This window comes from Phragmites australis, chromosome 7 (genome assembly GCF_958298935.1).
Source record: "Phragmites australis chromosome 7, lpPhrAust1.1, whole genome shotgun sequence".
Taxonomy (NCBI): domain Eukaryota; kingdom Viridiplantae; phylum Streptophyta; class Magnoliopsida; order Poales; family Poaceae; genus Phragmites; species Phragmites australis.
Window position 1 is genome coordinate 25,495,681 of NC_084927.1, and position 18,376 is coordinate 25,514,056.

Sequence of the window (18,376 nt, forward strand, 5' to 3'; positions counted from 1 at the left end):
TTATAAACGCCCTAACGTCCAAACATGGCCTAAGCTCGATTGGGATTTAGCGGAATCTGGTTTAATGGGCTAGGTTCCAATCTGAGTGATATACTCAAGTTTTGTGTGCTTGTCTCCCCGTACCGGCACTTTTTCCTTATCGAGTAGCTGTAACTTTCTTTGACGCAAGGAGCCAAGGATTACAATCCGAGGGTATCTTTTCCTCAAATACCCCTCACACCTCAGCCTCAGTCTCAATCTGAGCCGTCCAAACTTCCCCTTGCCCTGTCTACACTCTATTGTGATTAGCACGACGACCCGTTTGGCTGGGCCGGATACTGGCACCAACCAACCGGGGTTAGACGGGCGACCGGGGGAAAGGGTAGGGAAACCTACAACCCGCAGCAGGGAGCAGCGGTTCGGGACCACGCCGTGGCGCCACCGGCTCACCGCCATTGAGCTCAAGACGGCGGATCGGCCGGCTCACAGCGCCGCCGCGGCTTCGCCTGGATCCTGCGAGCTCGGCGCGGAGGTAACTAGATCCTTCGCCCACACTTGTGCCTTGCGTTGTGGCTTGGCCGTTTAGGTCGCCTTCCAGGCGGGTTCGAATCCGCCCGGGATTTGATTCAGGTGGTTTAGGGGCGATTAGATCCGGCATGTTCCTGAGCTCGACCCGCTGATACTGATAGCATTTGGTGTAGCGGCAGCGGTTTGCTGCCTGCTTGCTCGTGATATCTAATTGGTTATTGGGTAGCTCGATGCCGATTGATTTCGATTTAGGGTTTTTGAGATACTTGAATTGGGCGAGTCTGTGCAAGCAGAGCGCTGTTCATTGCTGGTGGAGTTACAGCTAGAGCAAGGTGATAGCAATGACTAAACACAATAGATGGAGCATGGAGTAATTTGCACTGTCAATGATTCAGTGAAACGATATTCGGATCATGGGAAAATTTATTCATCAACGGCTAAAGAAAATGTTTAGGTGAATGATTATTGTACACATTGAGGAAAAATCTAGTAGCCTGTTTGGCTTTATTGTTCCATAGAATTATGTAGATGGTTCTATACGTATGATCCATGGGGTGTTATTTGGTAGGTTCTGGACGAAAAATCATTGGATTGGAACTGGACAGCATGGTAAAAATATGCCAGCGTGGCATTCTATCATGCTTCATTTAAATCCAGCTTGAATAGATTTAGGTTCGGATGTAGATGTTAGCTATCCTTGTACCAATAGAATTGAATTATTCCAACGAGAATGCCATATAACCTACAATTGAATGTGTAGAACAAGTATTAAGTATGATGGTTCAATTGTGCTTATGTTAGTAGGGATGAAGCTCAAAATATGAATTGCAGTACTGAATGAATTGTAGGTTTTTTTTGTCTTTAGCATTTTATCTATTTTAGTTTTAGGTTCCCTCATCAGAGCAAAAAAATAATCATACTTTCTAACCTGTTGAAGGGTTAAATGGCAAACAGAGCAAGATGGGTGATGAAGTACGAAAAGGGCCTTGTTGATATACTTCACGAGAATAACATTTCACATTATCGTACCCAAAGTGGATGGAGAACTGAAGGTTGGAAGAAAATTGTAAAGGATTTCAATGTAAGGTACCCAGAAGCAAAGTTTAGTAAGATGCAAATCCAGGAACATGAGACTCAATTGAAGAAAGACTATAAATTGATAAAATCGGTCCTCCAGCGTGATGGTGTTTCATGGGACCAGAGTGCGTCCATGATTAAAACGACAGATGAAATCTGGGATGATATAATCGAAGTGAGGGTCTAACTCTTCTACTAGTTATTGCTTGCACAGCTGAATAAAATTTTAATATTTATTTAAATTTGCTAGGATATGCCCAAGGCACGGAAGTACCAAAGAGCGAGCTTTCCATTGCTTGACTCGCTGGAACTGCTATTTGATGGCAAGCATCTTCCCCCACCCCACCCCACCCCACACTCAAATGCACACGCACACAACCACCACCATCCGAAAAAGGCTCAGGAAAAGCATTGCTGCTATTTACTGTTACCTTTTGCTTTTCTGAAACAAATATGCTACCATGATAGGTCCTATTCCTGAAGGGGGACAGAATTTGACTTCCAGCATACCGCAACATGTTGGAAATGTTGACGAGGGAGGCAACAACACCAGCGCATTCTCAGGCATGTCTGGAAGACATTGTGGGATGGCTAATGCAAGCATTGACGATGCATGGAACAACATCAGCCTACTTCAACGAACTGCGTTAGGACCACAAGGTATCGATGATCATGATGTTCTTCAGAATCACACTGAAGAGGTACTGGAACGACCACAGCGTGGTGTGGACCCAAGGCCACAAAAAGCTGATGAACCGGCGCAGTCAAGTTCTTGCATAGAGCTACAGAAAGACAGGCGCAAGAAGCGTAAGATCCCAGACATCCAACAGACCATGGAGGCTTATCTGGACTTCAGAATGAAACAGGCTCGCGTGAAAGAACAGCGCATGAAAGAACAAACAACAAGGGGAGTCGATCAGTTCTCGATCTCGAGTTGTATCAAGGCTCTGCACGCCATGCCCGATGTGTCTGATGAGGTCAAGGTACTAGCTTCTGATGTCTTTAAGGATGCAGAGAATCGGGAGATTTTTCTCTCCTACGAACCCAGGCTTCGCAGCTTGTGGCTAAAGAGGGAAGTTGACAGGCTACTCTCTTGATAAGTAGTTTAGTTAGTGCGGTGTCAGTTCATCTCTAGGTTAGCGTGGAGAACACCCTTGCCGTTCTTATTTGTAATCCATGTATCAGTTTAAGTCCATTCTGGAGACAAACTCATGACCTGCTGCTTTTTAAGACCTAGGCTTCAGTTATCAGAACCTTATCGTAACTTAACGTATGTCATGTACACTATATGTCACTACGCTTCCTGGCAAGAACCTGGTTCACAAGCCCCGTTCAGATATTTCAGAAGCGCTGCAGGTTGAGTTCATGATCAGTAATGGGCTAGTGGCACATAGTGCTTCCAAATTCTTGGAACCATACCGGCATGTCCTGGAAAATGCGGTCGATTGCTTGTGTTCTAAAAACCATGCTGGCATGTTCTGATAAAAATAAACCAATGGAATCATTTCACGGAATGATATATAAGCGATGTTTAAAGGGGCAAAAACACGACGACACCGAACAAACAAGCCTATCTCGCTGCGCACTACCTCGTTCCGTTTACCCTAGAATGCCAGGTAATAATTGCAGACCGTGAGCTTTTTGAACATCTTATGACGGACTGCAACTGCTGCGAAAAACAATTCAGAGAGGCATAGTCAATCTTTCAATCTGCTAACCATAAGCCACGTTGAATGAAGGTCATGCTGAACACAAACTCAAACAAAACTGAGTGTGGCCTTGGAACCTCAAATAGCATGAAAAGTACTCGGAGGCCTTAGTAATCTGATTAATCGTCAGCATCCCGATCAATCGCTAAAATAATTACTATGATCAACTATTTACATAATTAGCACAAACGCTAAACTGTCCGCATAATCCGATTAATGTCTGTATCCCGATTAATTGCTGGCCGGTGTCCTCTCCGTCCAACACTGCTTAGTATGAAGTCTCAGCTAGTTTTGACTAAAAAAATATTCAACAAAGCTGAACTGCTGATTAGCATTGTCAGATAGAGGAACCATTCCATCAAAACATGAATACCAGTCCCAGTTAAGTCAAGCTTTAAGGAAAACGCCTGATCAAACCGTTCAGGACTTTCAATGAATGAAAGAACCAGTTCATTACTTCATTGTTGGATTGTCCTCACGAAAAGAAGCAAATAGGACAAGCTTAAATGGAAGAACTTACTTAATTGGCCATGGAGAACATAACCCAGGACAAATCCCCAACAGACACAAAAGAAACATAGCCCAGGGTGTTCAAATTTCAAATATCTTAAAATTAAGCCAAGGCAGGAGCACTTGATTTTCTAGGGTACACGTTCATCCTACATTGAAGACTAGGACACTTTCACTCAATACAAACTCAGGCTAAGGCAAAATGGAAGGCTCATCTGTCCTTAGCTTATGTTCCAGTTTCTCTTCCCCAACAATATAAAATGCTCATGACAGTGCCAAAAGAGCTTTGAGGTTCTGCACTTCAAATTTTGTAAGCTAATTGTTGCCAAATAAATTCTATGGCTGCCGCATAGTTAACAGTTCAACATACAGCAACGCTAGGCGCGTGACAGTCACTGATTACAAAAGAAATGACATGTCGAAGCATGATAAGAATGCATTTACATAGCATGACATGAATTATGAAGTCCAATGTAGAATCTAAAAGACTCCTCACACCTGACCAAGCTCACTTGTAGGAAGCTTAAGTTGAATGCATCATATGAACTCATGAGGTTTAACAATAACAATCTCCTTTGCTTAATCAAATTTCACTAATTGATCCTGTCATACAGTGAGTCTTTATAGAAGCTAAATTGGGAAGAAGCATTTGATGGACCAGGTATCAGCCTTATAGTTACATACCCATTTACATGTCACGGTTAACAAGCGGGGGTAAATACAAAGATAAAAAATTTTGAACTAAAAAAATAGGCGAACAGAGAAAAAACAAGACACCATACCCACTTACAATATGATGAAGATTCATGTCCCTTCTTGCCAAGAGCAGAATCATGGGAATGCTGAAACTGGCAAAGTATTGCTGAACGAGAATCTGAAAAGTTTAACTATGATCAAATCCATTATAAATAGTATACGCAAAAGATCGGATGTCAAGAGTGAAACAGACAGGAGCCAGGCAAAGAAACACATTTCTACAGAGTGGCGGAACCTACACTTGCAGATCAAATCATCAGATACTCAAGTTGAGTGTACACTGTAAAGGAATAGATATAGGCCCATGACAAATTATGAGAATGCCAACAGCTAAACTTCATGTTTAAATATTAAGCAAGCAACAGTTACTGCTCATATACTTGTAGATTAGGAAATAACAGACACCTTAATATAGCATATATATTATCTCACAAACTGCAAACGACAAACAGTTTTCTCCAGCAACATACGCATCACATGCAATGGTTACAGTCTCAAAAAAATTGAGTTCCTGGATAAGTCTATATGGATTCAGTACCTATTCCAATATTCACATTTCTTTATACCAAAAGCAGACAATACACGGAAAAACTAGCATATCCGACAGTAACATGCAAAGAGTCGAGCTACAACATAGAGCTAGTCCCTGGCACAGTCTAGTATCTTGGACCCATGCTACAAGAACGGGATAGCCGCACTGGTGCTACATTTGCCATCTCTCGTCCAATCCCAACTGTTGTTGCTTTGGCGCAGCCACCACCTTCTGCTGCAGACACTGTGTTGTATTGCTTCCTGCAACCTGGGCAGCGCCCATCCGCCTCAAGGATCCTCTTGTGGCAGAAGAGACACAGGTGAAACCCACAAGGGCAGGGAAGGAAGCTTGAATCCGTTGGGTCAAGATCCTCGTAGCATATCGGACACGACAATGGCAAAGGGAGGACACCCTGCTGTGCAGCACTCATCCCCATCCCTGCCCAGCAGTTTCCGATGCTCGCTGGAAAGCTGGCCTGCTTGGAGATACTGGGTAAGCTCTGTGGACGAAATATATCATCAGGTGCCCAAGCTCTTGTTTTGCTCAGAATCGGTTCAGGTCTTGCTGCATTGGCAGGTGTTGCACTTGTAGGAGCTGCTGGGGGGATCATGGGACCTAAACTCTGGTGGCAATGACTGTTATCGTCAAAAAGTGCGTCAGCAACCGCTTCCCAATCATCCAAGACTTCACTTTCATCCTCAGGGCAGCCTGTATCATCCTCCTCAGCATCACTCACACTCCTCGAGCTGGACCATACACTGCTTCCACTGCTGAGGCTAGGGCCACCACCATTGCCAGAGCACCCCTTCCTCAAAGGGCACCCACCGCCTTGGGAACTGTTTGAGCCAGGGCTGTGAATGGGGGAGTCGAGGTCGCTGCCGCCTACCTCCAGCCCGGCAGCACCAGCCTCCTCCCTGTCCTCCGGATCACTTCCCCTTGACCTCGTATCTGCACGCCGACGAGGGAGTGGAGGGTGTGGGGACGCGAGGATCGGTGACCCAGCATTTGACCCTGCTCCTGTTGGTGGAGCAGCAACCTTAGCCTCGTTCCCGTCCTTGCCTACACCAATCCAAAACACACAAAAAAACAGATTTTGAGCAAATACTCAATAAAAATAGCAATTTTCCAACTAGATCACCCCCAATAAACAATGAGACATCACATTCTGAACCACCTAACAAAAATTTTAAGAACTATGTCTCTCTTCCTCTACCTCACACAGAAAAGATCATAACGGGATCCACCGCATGGAGATCCCAACTCTCACATGACACCACCAAATCCCCACACGCCGACCAGAAATCACCCAAATCGCAAACAGCGGATTAAAACATTGCACAAACCAGGCACCAAATCAGACCTTGCCCATGCGACAGCCACTGCTCGCGGCGCGTCTCGAGCTTGCTCTGCTTCAGCTTCGCCGCCGTCCGGTTCCCCTGCGACGGGCACCAAAAAAAAATCCTTCAAATCAGATCAGCACGCGGCGCAATCCAATCCAACCCAACCCAGGAAAACCCCCACCCCAAATCGAACCACACAGACCACCCCACCCCCGCAGGCAAGCATCCTTTACCCTCTTCTTCTTCGCGTCGCGGGCGGCGGCGGCCGATGCGGACTCGCTGTATCCCATCTCGCCGGGTGCGGTGGACTGCCGGCCTCCTCGACGTGCGCGCGCGCGTGGGGGCGAGGAGAGGAGGAGAAAACCCTAAAAAACGACGCGGCGAGCGGCGAGGGAGGCGGATGGATAGATAACACAACGCACGGGGCTGAGGCGGAGTTTAATGGAAAGCGAGGAAGCGGGGACGAAAATCTTCCGGGCGTTTGGCGTTTGCGACGCTCCGCTTTGCGATTATTAATCCAGGACCGGCGGGGGTGGGAGCGGCAAATGACGACGCTGCCCTCCGCGTGGGGGCGCTGTGGGGGAGGGGGACGGTTACGCGCTGGGGCCGTTGGTCTCTGGACGGGGGGGCGATCGCCGCCGTCCGATCGGTGCGGTTGAGGGGTTAGACTTGAGCGCCGTGTGTGATCGAGGACCTTTTTCGTTCAGATTTTTTTTGTTTGTCTGGTGGTGAACCGGAAACGCGCTTTGTTTTTTATTAGGCGCAGTAACGTGCGGGATTGATTGTGACAATGCGAGGCTTCGCGTCCATCGGTCGGTAGATGGCCGTCGATGAGGATTTTCTGAGGACCTCCGAAAGGGGGAAAAGGTGTGGCGAAGCTACTAGAAGGTTCTGTTCGTGCTCTTCACGTGATTAAGCCATGCCAGAGTTTATTTGAACTATGATAACCCGACAAGAATTTGAGAGGAAAAGGAACACCATACCATATGCAGTATTTTTCTTCTTCCGTAGAAAGGATCAACTTTTCTTTTTAGAATCAAGATATGCTTGTTCATGTTTAGAATATCGGAAATTACAAGATACCATTCGTCAGAAGAAAAATATTACAAGATGTCAGGTATCATTTATTCTTCCGGGTCCCCCACGGCGCGTGCTCAACCATGCACCGTTAACAGACAGCCAAAAAATATTTTTTGACAAGTTGATCAGTGTTTTTCAGCTTCTTGTGTTGCTCCTAATCCTAGAAATTTTATGAGCAATGTTACATAAAAACACACCATGATCCTCTATAAACATTTGTAAGGGGAAACTCATCGATCCGGATCGTAACTTCGTTTCCCTCCCCATTCTCATCAACGAATGCATTGCAAAAGAGCTGGTGCAGAGATCCAAATGAAGAGTTTGCTGCATATGCTGCTGCCAGCCTGCCGCCGTTTGCTCCAGCTGCTAACAGTACCACTGCTAGCTCTGCATCAATGTGGCACCAAAGGCATGTGAAATTGGGTAACATTATCCGACCCTACTTCGTAATTCTGGTGCATAGCATGTCTGTAGGAAGTTTCGGTCCTTCGACGTATCAAGAGAGATTGAACAAAATGAATAACAGGTCAGCATCGCCCATCATGTTGATGTAGAACAAAATGAAGTGATGAAGAACCAAACCTACAACTACAGAAGATCAACCGTGCATATGACATACTTGTAAGTTGAACCCCTGGAATGCAAGAAGGCATCATCACATACCCGTGTGCAGTGTTGATGAAAAATGAATTCTCAAGTGATAAGACGAGGTTGTCTCATATACCTTCATGAGCTCTTTTGCGTCACCTTGCATTTACATGCAGCCAACGCATGGACTTTCCTTTGCGTTTCGTCACGAGGACTCAGCAAATAGATATCTCCCTGAAAATTCAAAAGCAATATTTGCATTAGCAGTTGAAAGAAATGGTAGCCACACCAAACATTGTATCACAAAGAGAGAAGGGGAAATTGGATGCAACCATAAGAAATGCTGTATCGCAACAAGAAAAGTTAAGGGAGAAGATGGATATGCTGAACCTGGAGAAGTCAGTGAAAATATGCACAGTGAAACAGAAAAGGAGGCAGTGATTAAAAAGTAATAAATTATACAGTACATATGTCAGATCAACCGGCAGAATGAGTTACCTTATCATGCGCAGTGGGGTACACAATTTCGGATATGTGTCATTCTTTTGCAACTAACAATTGCAGCAACATTATACAGCTCAGTAGTTCTTAAAGAAAACTGCAATAGTGATACTGTGATTCACCAGTATGATGATTCAGTCAGCACCATACAGAAATCTACTACCAACAAAATCTGTGACTGCCATGATACAGCCAGCTTGGCACACAGATCTATTATGTGCGCATATCGACCTTTAACTGAAGAATTTCCACTACTACATTACAGATGGCACAATGGATCAATTAGTGTATTCTCCAAAAGAAGCACAGTCACTTTTTGATGACCTTAACCTTTATTAAGACGTAAAAAATAACATTGGGGAACTTACAGACATTAGGCATTTGGCCTTAAATTGTGATGGACTTACTTCATACCATTCATTCCATCCATATGCCCAAATCTTCCGAAGTTGTAACCACGATTAATGTCAACAAGCCGATGCATCGATCAGCAAAATTTGGACCTCCATCTATAAGACGGTAAAACAGATAAAGTTGTATTTTTCAGTGCATTTTTAAGTTCTGGACTCGGTCAGGTTATATTTATCAGGATACAGCTACAGGCATGACGCTGATCGTTGTTCTTGCCAATTTCTCGTTAGACACAGTTTAGCTCTACTCAGTTGATATTACTGTATAGACTGGGCTATTGTAACCATTAGTGAGGAAAGAGCATAACTGAAATTGAAGTCACCCACAATTATCAACTGCACTCCAACCTACACTTTTTTCTACTCCATGATTCTTCATCATATCTCTTAATTTCTCTATCTCATCCCATTTTTTAACAGTGCCATATGAATTAGACATTAAAATGTAATAACCATCATTTCCTGGGTCAGAAGCAAATGCCTTCTTTGCAATCCTTAACCCCATCTCAAAGTTGTCATGCACTTTGCAGGCACTAAGCAAAGTTCCCCATATCCCACCATCAGGTTCTATTGGCATAGCCAAAATCAGATCTTCTGCTTCTTGGAGTTGCCCAGATTTCCCTAAGAGATCCACCATACAAGCGTAATGCTTCAGGTTAAGCTCAAGGGAGTATTCACCCATTCTAACAAACAGCTTCCTACCCTCGTCAACAAGCCCTGCATGGCAGCAAGCAGATAGAATGGAAAGAAAGGTAACACCATTAGGCTTAACACTTCCTCCCTCCATCTCACTAAATAATTTTAATGCTTCTTTTGCTTTCCCATGCATCCCATAGCCTGATATCATCACATTCCAAGAAACCACATCACGTTGAAACATAGAATCAAAAGTCCTTCTAGCGATTCCAAGCTCCCCACATTTAGTGTACATGTCAACAAGTGCTGTACTAATTGATACATCAGATTCCAAACCCATTTCTTTCACGTAAAAATGTATCTGCTCTCCACGTTCCAATGAGGCCAAATCTGCACAAACTGAAAGGACAGTGGTCAAAGTTGTTGAGTTGGGTTTCACACCTTCAGTGAGCATTTGATCATACAGTGACAAGGCATCATTCGAATGTCCCAGATGAGCATAACTGGAAATTAGTGCGTTCCAAGTGACAACATCCCTCTTCAATTTGGCCAGGCCAAATAATTTACAAGCACGATCAAATTTGCCACACCTTCCATACATGCCAATCAAAACATTTGCAACTGATGAATTATCATAAAGCAAGCGCTTGATTGCATAACAGTGTGCTGACTGACCTAATCGTAGTTCCCCTAGCCGTGAACAAGAAGAGATTGCAGAAACCAAGCTGCTGTCATCACTCAGAAATTCATCCTTATCTCTGAACTGCATCTCACGATACAGCTCCAAGCATTTGACATCACATCCAGCTTTGCAGTATCCTACAATCATAAAATTCCATGATTCCACATCTCGTTGATGCAATATTCTAAATACTCTGCCTGCAACATCCACCAGTTCGAATTTGCCATACATTGAGATCAAAGCATTTCCAGTCATAACACTATCTCCAAAGTTTCTCCTCATTATAACCGCATGAAACGCCTTCCCTCCATGCACATTCACACTGTTCCCCAACCCAGCTAGTAAACAACTAACAAGAACCTCATCTGGTTGCAAACCTGAATCCTCCATCTCCTGGAACAACTCCATGGCTTCCCCAATAAACCCTCTTCGACAGTAAGCTCCAATCAAACTGGTCCAGGAAACCACGTCTTTCTCTGCCAACTCAGGGAACAAAACACGTGCCTCCGCAGTACAATCGCACTTGGAGTACATAGAGAAAAGCGCCGAAACCACCAATGGGGAATTGCCAACCCCGGCCTTCATCACATACCCGTGCAAGCATCTACCAGAATTCAGCTCACATAGCACCCCGCAGGCCTCCAAGCCACTCTCCATCGTCCGTGAGTTTGGCCTCGCCCCGCCGTGGCCTGCGAGCCTAACCATCTCCACCAGATACCGCAACCCCTCTCCGCACCCCCCGTTCCGCACGCACCCGGAGAGCACCGCGGTCCACGCGACCACGTCCCTCTCGGGCATTTCCTCGAACATCTTGACCGCGTCACCGACGACGCCGCACCTGGCGTACATGTACACCAGCGACGACGCGACGGCGACGGAGCCATCGCCAGCGAGGAGACCGAACCCGACGCAGTACGCGTGCACGGAGGCGCCGACGCGGAGCGCGCCCAGCTCGGCGGCGGCGGAGGCGGCGAGCGGCGCGGTGAAGCGAGAGGGCCGCGCGCCGGAGGCGAGCATGCGGCGGTGGGCGGAGAGCGCGGCCGCGAAGTCGGAGGCGCAGTGGTGGGAGCGGAGGAGGGAGTTCCAGAGGAAGGTGTCGGGGCAGGGTGAGGCCGAGAAGGCGAGCGCGGCGAGGCCGGGGCGCCCCGCGGAGGAGTAGGCGCACACGATCTTGGCGGCGAGGTCGGGGCGAGGGGAGAGGCCGGAGGTGACGGCGAGAGCGTGGACGCGGAGGAGCGCGGGCAGCGGCGGGGGCGATGGCGACGAGAGGAAGCGGGAGAGGATGGCGAGAGGGGTCGCGGCTTGAGGCGGCATTTGTTTGCTCGTTCGAACAGGTCATTCAGGCGCACCAGCTGCACCAGTTATATGCAACAGATAATTCCCTATGAGCCATTAGATGTTAACCAAATTCTTAATTTATTATTAAAAAATCATAATCTCTTCTATGTTATCATTTAATTTTTTTTCTTTTCTCTATGTGCATTCGCCGTCACAAAGGGGTTGAGGAGTTGACGGCAGTGGCACACACGGGATGCAAACGCAGTGCACTTTCAAATGTTCCACAAGTCTCACGGGAGGCAGTTCATTTCCCGCAACAATGGAGAAATAAATACCATGTTCCGAAGGGACCTGAATGTATCAGAAACGCCAATGGACTTTTTTTTTGGACTTGAAGTGACACAACAGCATGTCGGGTTTTTTTTTTCATGAGCGATTTTGACAAGCACAACTGCACGAGTGCTAGCGATAAGAGTGCAAACTCGATGATTTAATATCACAAGCAGCTTTGCCATCGAGGGCTTTTATTGCAGGAGCACTTCACAGAATCTTCTGCCCATGGACAGCGCAGGATTGATACCGACCGTCTTCGGTGAATGTTGAAGACGGATGCAGGAGCAGGAGCAGGAGCACTTTACAGCTTGGATGGAGGCTGATACCATCCCCACGGTTCATCTGAGCAATACTTGGTGATTTGCTTCACGGTCAAGTAGTTATCAAGGCCCCTGGAACATTAGCAACAGCGAAGGCAATTCAGAGGATAAAGATTGCACCTTTGTTTAGCCAGTGATAACCACAATTTGCGCGATATTTCAATATTGAGGTATCACTTGTAACATTGGTACGTTTGCAGTTTGCAGTTACTAATGCAGCACTCACCATTCTCCGAGCTCCCGACCAAACCCGCTCCGCTTGTTCCCTCCCCATGGAGCTTGAACGAAGCATGGTTGCGAGCAATTTATCCAAACAATACCTGAATGAATAGCCTGCAGATGAGGGATTTGCACGTGTTATGGGATCAAACATAATTGCAATTAATCAGGGGTGAAATCAATGTCCGTGCCAAACTTCGACTTCAAGTTACCTTTGAAATGCGCTCGCACCTTTCTGGATCATTAGAAATCACGCCACCAGCTAAACCATAGCTGAAAATTTATGGTAGAGAAGGCATATGAATAGTATAAATTCGCAAAAAAAAAATTGAATAGTATAAGCATGAAAGGTTTTTTCCCTTTCAGTCATGCAAAATCAATAAACTCACTGAGTATCATTTGCAAGCTCCACAGCTTCACTCTCTGTCCTGAATTCTTTGACACAAATGACTGGTCCAAAGACTTCCTCTCGCCAAATTTGCATTGACGTACTAACATCTGTTATAATCGTAGGTTCAATAAAGAACCCTCTTCTGAGGTGCTGCCAATTCATCGATGTAGCTTGGATCAATAGCAGAGGAACCAAAAACGGGTAATGTAACTAAGCATGCTTACCTGTGGTCGGGCACCTCCATACAAAATTGTGGCACCTTCACTTCTTGCAGTTGAGATGAACTTGTTTGTCTTTTCATACTGATTTAAGGAAAAAAAGTTCTTCAGTTCTCTAAATAAGAATTACAGAATGGTGCAGTTCTTCAGTTAATGAGAGAGTTCAAGACATGCAGAGATGCGAATGTCACATGCAAGTAGGTTCTGTCAAGAATATTCTAAGTTGGTAGGAAAAGCCTAACTGCATAAAACTATAATTTTCGGCAGGGTATGTGCTAAGTACTGATAGTTTCTTGCTTTGGAGATCATCACTATTGTCTTGATTCTTGAACATTTATTTGATTTGGATGCAATATCTTCATTGAAGTGTATACAGATTCACAAAAAGGTCAACAAGTGTGATATACTTCATTTACATTACCTGCCCTTCACTAACAACCGACCCCAGTCTGCAGCCTTCCTCCAGGGGATCTGAAACTTTGATATTCTTTGCCCATGCAACCAATCTATCCAAGAATTGCTTTGAAATTTTCTCCTGTGAATTTCTTCATGTCATGTATCAAAAAATAACTTGATCTCTAAAATAGCCAGGAGAAGTACATACATGCAGAAGTAGACGAGAAGTAGCACTGCAGACTTGACCAGCATTCACAAAAATCCCATACATGGCCCATTCAACAGCTGTTTTAAATTCAGCAAGACATTAGTACAGCTAACAAAACTTGCCATAAAATATGTAAAATGGACATTTGTACTTTCATAAACTAAAAAATTGTGGCTTATGAACATTTTTTGGCAAGGTGGCTTATGAATTAAGTTGGAAATAGATTAATTGTAAAAACACTTAGGGGCATAGTGCAACATGAGAGGGAGGAAGAAACCTTTGTCAATGTCAACAACGTCATCAAAGATGATTAGAGGACTTTTACCTCCGAGCTCTAATGAAACAGGCTGTTGAAGAAGATAATACACAATGGAATCAGGATTATGTGATACAGATGTCAAATTTCTTGCATCAACATACACGATTACAAGTTGATGGAGAATTTATTTGGAGGGTGGAAATTTACTGAGCATGGATGGAAACTAAAAATAGATAGAACAAACCTTAACTATTTGAGCAGCAGCAATCATTATCCTCTTGCCAGTCTCTGTACTTCCGGTAAAAGCAATCTACAAAACAGAGACACATAAATTTGATAAGTTTAAGAGTTGATCATAAACATTACAGATTACGTGAAACACTGTCAACTTGTTTTATGATCATATGAATATACTCATTAATGAAGAGGTCTGACCTTATCTACATGGGGATGTGAAGCTAATGGACCGCCAGCTTCAGGGCCCAGACCAGTAATTATGTTCAACACACCTGGAGGTAGGCCTATTTCTATACATATTGCACCAAGCTCTAAGCAAGTCCTGAATTTAGAACAAATTTTAGTCATAGGATATAACAATTGTGTAAGCGACTTAAGAAGCATCAAGCCTTACACAGAAGCCAACTCCGATGGCTTTAACACAGCTGTACACCCAGCAGCCAAGGCAGGTGCGACCTTCCAAGTAGCCATCAACAGAGGATAGTTCCTTGATTTGCACAAGGAGAAAGAAAAAAATTAGAACGATCATCCTACAACTCGTTACACAAAACACCGAGAGCAACAACTGCAGTTCATCAACTACTATGTTATAGGATGCAGATCCAGGTGCACATGATGGAGTAAATACAGTCGAAACATCCCTAATTTTTAGAGGGCTCAGCAATTGGAAATGAACATAATGACTAAAAGGTCAGTATATGGACCTAAGGGGCTTGGAGAATAAAGCACATTTCTAATTGATCATCGTGTGCTTTGCTTGGAAAGAAAAGGTCAAATGGAACCATTTTCATTTATAACTGGTAGCAGCTACTAACTTCAAAGACATTAAACTATCAAAAATAAAAGGAACCACTGCAAACTGATCTTGGTATGATTGTTAACACGATTATCAAATATTCAGTATGTATTTGTACACAACTTAATAGCCTTTCCTCTAGGACTTCAGAATGTCTACTTGCTTCTTATTTATCAAACACGAACTACCGAAAGCATGTGAAGATAGAGAAAATAATAATCATTCTGGTATGAACGATAAAACATCTGATCTTAAGAAGAAAAGGGAAAGTTGAAATATTGAAATATCCCTCTTTCAAAAAAAAGAAATATAGAAATATTTTGGTAAAATATAGAATCAGCATATACTCATGGACTGAAAGCCAGAAGAGTACAATGAAATGGCTGGAAAACATGGTGAATCAATGCAGATGTCATACCAAGGAGTGATCAGTCCAACAACCCCAATGGGTTCTTTGAGTACATAGGACTTGAAATTTTCCATAGGTAGGGAGATTGGTGAATGTTGTTTCCCATCTAAAGCTTCTGCCAGATCAGCATAATATTCAAAGCATGCAGCGACATCCTCCTAATATAAATGTAAAGACAGTGATTAAAAATGAAGCATCTTCTTTCTTCAGGCACATTAAACATCATAGTGCAAGTAATTGAAGCTACCATGTCCCCACTTGCTTCATCTAGAGGCTTCCCGGAGTCAAGTGTCTCCAATAAGGCCAGATCGGATTTCCTATCTTTAATCTGCACCCATCAACAAAAAATTCAAGAAAATTACTGCCAGTTAAAACAAGCGTGCTAATAAACATACAAGTATTTGTGATAGAAATAACTGACACTAGGACAATTTCCTCATACAACAATTTATCTTTTGGATCTTCCATTTAAAATGCAGCAAAGAGCACTAAATAATTAGATCTTCTGCATATATACACGACACTAATATTAAATGATAACAATCAGTGTTACACGGACACAGGTGCAGGTGTCGGAGTCCGACTCGGGTATGAATGTCCGATTTGGCAAATTTTATATATATAATTTTATAAAATAAAAATGGAAATTCAAATTAGAGAAAATATGTTGTGCAACTAATTTTGCATTGCAACTACTATTTTATTCACATTCATAACTGATCCACATAAATCCATAAGCAAATGCATCATATGTTTAATAAGAAAAAAGAAAAGAAAGGATTAGATGAGCTATTGGGCTGCCATTTCCAGCCCGTCTCTTGCCCTACATACCCTCCCGGCTCCCTCTCCTTCAACCCCTCCCGACTCCCTCTCCTCGCCCCAGCCGTCGCCGCTTCCTCCCCAGCCGTTGTCGCATCCTCTCCCCCGTCGCCACCTCCTCCCCCTCGCCTCCACCGCTCCTTCTGCCCCTGCCTCCTCCTCCTCTCCCCCGCCGTTGGAGTTGCCGTCGGCTGAAGCATAGGTGGCGACTCGGTAGAGAAGAGTCCAATTCGTGTTGCGATGTGCCAGATGCGACATTTCGGATACACGTGTCCAAGTAACACTGATAACAATTAGATTCAGTGCAGATGGCCAGTAGCTGACGAACATCCATATTTTAAAATTTTGCAATCCACTATTGAAAGAAAATCTACAGCCAAATTTGATGTCACGGTATAGCAGGAACAATATTGTCTATGATGGGTGAGCCTGCAGCCCTGCACTGTTGCCATCCTGTTATTACCTGAAAGCTCAAACTCCTACAGTATAAGATTAACAGGCCAAGATTAAAGTAAAGGAAGTTATACGGTTTCTGCTATATTGCTACGAGGGCGAAGCTACAGGGGGGCCAGGGTGGGCCGGGCCCCATCCGATTTTGGAACCCCCGCAGCTCAGCCCACACAACTACACAAGCCATTTGGTCATAGGCTTCACTGGCTTGTCCCCCAATCTCAAATCCTGGCTTCGTCCCTGGCTACGACCATATCCCTCGCGGAAGTTCATACACAACAATCAAACCAATCAGCAAGTTTAATTGAGACAAGATGACTGGCCAAAAAAATAGCAGACATCCGACAATTGTCCGACGGTTATCCAGCTCGCTCGACTTTTTTTCCAGAAGCGAAATATCGACTCTAATCGAGTTATGAGCATCCTTTCTAATCTCCCCGAAACTAACTCTGTTCACATAGCAACGAGATGTTCACGACTCCAACAAAATTCAAAATAAGCAGCAACTTGAGAGCCTGTGATAGGGCAAAAAGGTTGGCACCTTTCCGGCGATTACCCTGAGGAACTTGGCCCGCACGCCCCCAGGGGCGCGCGACCAGTGCCTCCCGCCGTCGCGCGAGAACGCGTCCCGCGCCGCCGCGACCGCGAGCTCGACGTCCTCCGCCGTGGCCGCGGGGATGTCGCCTTCCCCGATCACCACCACAAACAAACAAACAAAACCAAAAGGCCGAGTTCAGTACGGTACTGGCAGGCGGTAGCAGGTTTTTAAGGCGGCGGGCGAAAGGCGAGAGAAGGGGAGCGCGGACGAACGTACCGATGGTGGCCTCGGTGGCCGGGTTGACGACGGGGAGGCGGCGGCCGAGGGACGGCTCCCGCCACCCGCCGCCGATGAAGAGGCCCCGGCGTGGGATCGCTGGCGGCGCGGCCATGGCTTCCGCGGGGTGAGGCGGCGCGGTGGAGCGGACGAGCGCGTAGTCGCGCGGTGCTGCTGCTGCCCTCGCCGCCGCCGCCTTGCTAGGTTGGCCTGGACTGCGGCCGCTTGGTCGAACGGCGAGCGACGGCGGAGGTGGGGCGGGGTATTACGCTGCGCGCGCCGCACCACCTTTCTGATCTGGACTTCGCTAGTGCTGGTCGCGTCACGTCGCTCGGGGATGCTGTAGCATGCTGATTTCGGAAAGCGAAAGCATCTTGTCCATGTGAACAGATTGGCGTACCCGCACGTAGTCGTGTGTGGCGCGGATGCGGATGCCCACCCGTGCAGGCTTTGGCGGGTGGGTTGGTGTCGCCATCTCTCCGCGACTTTTGGCAGCGAAAAAGGCTACCCTGTTTTGTAAATTTGTATCGCTGACGTCTCTGCTCACAGTAAAGCAGCGGAGTGGGCAAACAGGGCAAGCTGTTTTTTCTTTCTTTTGCACACTTCCTAATTATCATACACCGGAAATCGAGCTGGATCTCGATCTCTTAGGCAACGGTGATCTCAAAGGGATTAGCCGTGGGGTTTCAAAAGTCGCTAGTGTATTTTTCAGGCTCACAGATACTTAGGAAGCAAACTAGATCGACGGAGGAGGTTGGCGCGGTGGTAGGGCAACAGGGATGCCGCTGGCTACATGTGGTAGGGAGGTAATGATGTGACTCGATAGAACTAGGTTAGTATAGCGGGGGCAGCAAGCGGATCCAACTGTGAGAGTGCCGTCGAAGACGATCGGAGGTGGGCG

General features: G+C 45.5%; 4 protein-coding genes across 6 annotated transcripts; 1 reads left to right on the forward strand and 3 right to left on the reverse strand.

Moving 5' to 3' along the window:
• The first annotated feature begins 317 nt into the window (after positions 1 to 317).
• Positions 318 to 2,923, forward strand: LOC133924369 (uncharacterized). 2 transcript variants are annotated; one of them, XM_062369861.1, is made up of 4 exons: positions 318 to 511; positions 1,445 to 1,759; positions 1,835 to 1,907; positions 2,053 to 2,923. In XM_062369861.1, the coding sequence occupies exons 2-4, from the start codon at positions 1,451 to 1,453 to the stop codon at positions 2,679 to 2,681; spliced, it is 1,011 nt and encodes a 336-aa protein (XP_062225845.1). In that variant the 5' UTR covers positions 318 to 511; positions 1,445 to 1,450; the 3' UTR covers positions 2,682 to 2,923. The 2 variants fall into 2 exon arrangements, with proteins under 2 accessions (XP_062225845.1, XP_062225847.1); XM_062369863.1 differs by having other exon boundaries at positions 1,462 to 1,759.
• A 2,031-nt stretch (positions 2,924 to 4,954) lies between these two features.
• LOC133924368 (uncharacterized) lies at positions 4,955 to 6,929 on the reverse strand. The gene is made up of 3 exons (XM_062369860.1): positions 6,665 to 6,929; positions 6,452 to 6,527; positions 4,955 to 6,150 (listed from the first exon to the last, which is right to left on the reverse strand). Exons 1-3 carry the CDS (start codon positions 6,719 to 6,721, stop codon positions 5,216 to 5,218), a joined length of 1,068 nt encoding a protein of 355 aa, XP_062225844.1. The 5' UTR covers positions 6,722 to 6,929; the 3' UTR covers positions 4,955 to 5,215.
• Positions 6,930 to 7,516: 587 nt separating this feature from the next.
• Positions 7,517 to 11,659, reverse strand: LOC133924370 (pentatricopeptide repeat-containing protein At4g39952, mitochondrial). Its single transcript, XM_062369864.1, has one exon. It carries the CDS (start codon positions 11,640 to 11,642, stop codon positions 9,330 to 9,332), a length of 2,313 nt encoding a protein of 770 aa, XP_062225848.1. The 5' UTR covers positions 11,643 to 11,659; the 3' UTR covers positions 7,517 to 9,329.
• A 416-nt stretch (positions 11,660 to 12,075) lies between these two features.
• LOC133924371 (aminoaldehyde dehydrogenase 2) lies at positions 12,076 to 17,846 on the reverse strand. Of its 2 annotated transcripts, none has more exons than XM_062369865.1 (15): positions 17,476 to 17,846; positions 17,203 to 17,345; positions 15,640 to 15,720; positions 15,402 to 15,550; positions 14,582 to 14,674; positions 14,386 to 14,509; positions 14,195 to 14,260; positions 13,969 to 14,038; positions 13,692 to 13,768; positions 13,509 to 13,622; positions 13,094 to 13,171; positions 12,868 to 13,031; positions 12,691 to 12,751; positions 12,486 to 12,592; positions 12,076 to 12,331 (listed from the first exon to the last, which is right to left on the reverse strand). In XM_062369865.1, the coding sequence occupies exons 1-15, from the start codon at positions 17,588 to 17,590 to the stop codon at positions 12,241 to 12,243; spliced, it is 1,533 nt and encodes a 510-aa protein (XP_062225849.1). In that variant the 5' UTR covers positions 17,591 to 17,846; the 3' UTR covers positions 12,076 to 12,240. The 2 variants fall into 2 exon arrangements, with proteins under 2 accessions (XP_062225849.1, XP_062225850.1); XM_062369866.1 differs by having other exon boundaries at positions 12,868 to 13,019; positions 17,476 to 17,845.
• Between the last annotated feature and the right edge of the window lie 530 nt (positions 17,847 to 18,376).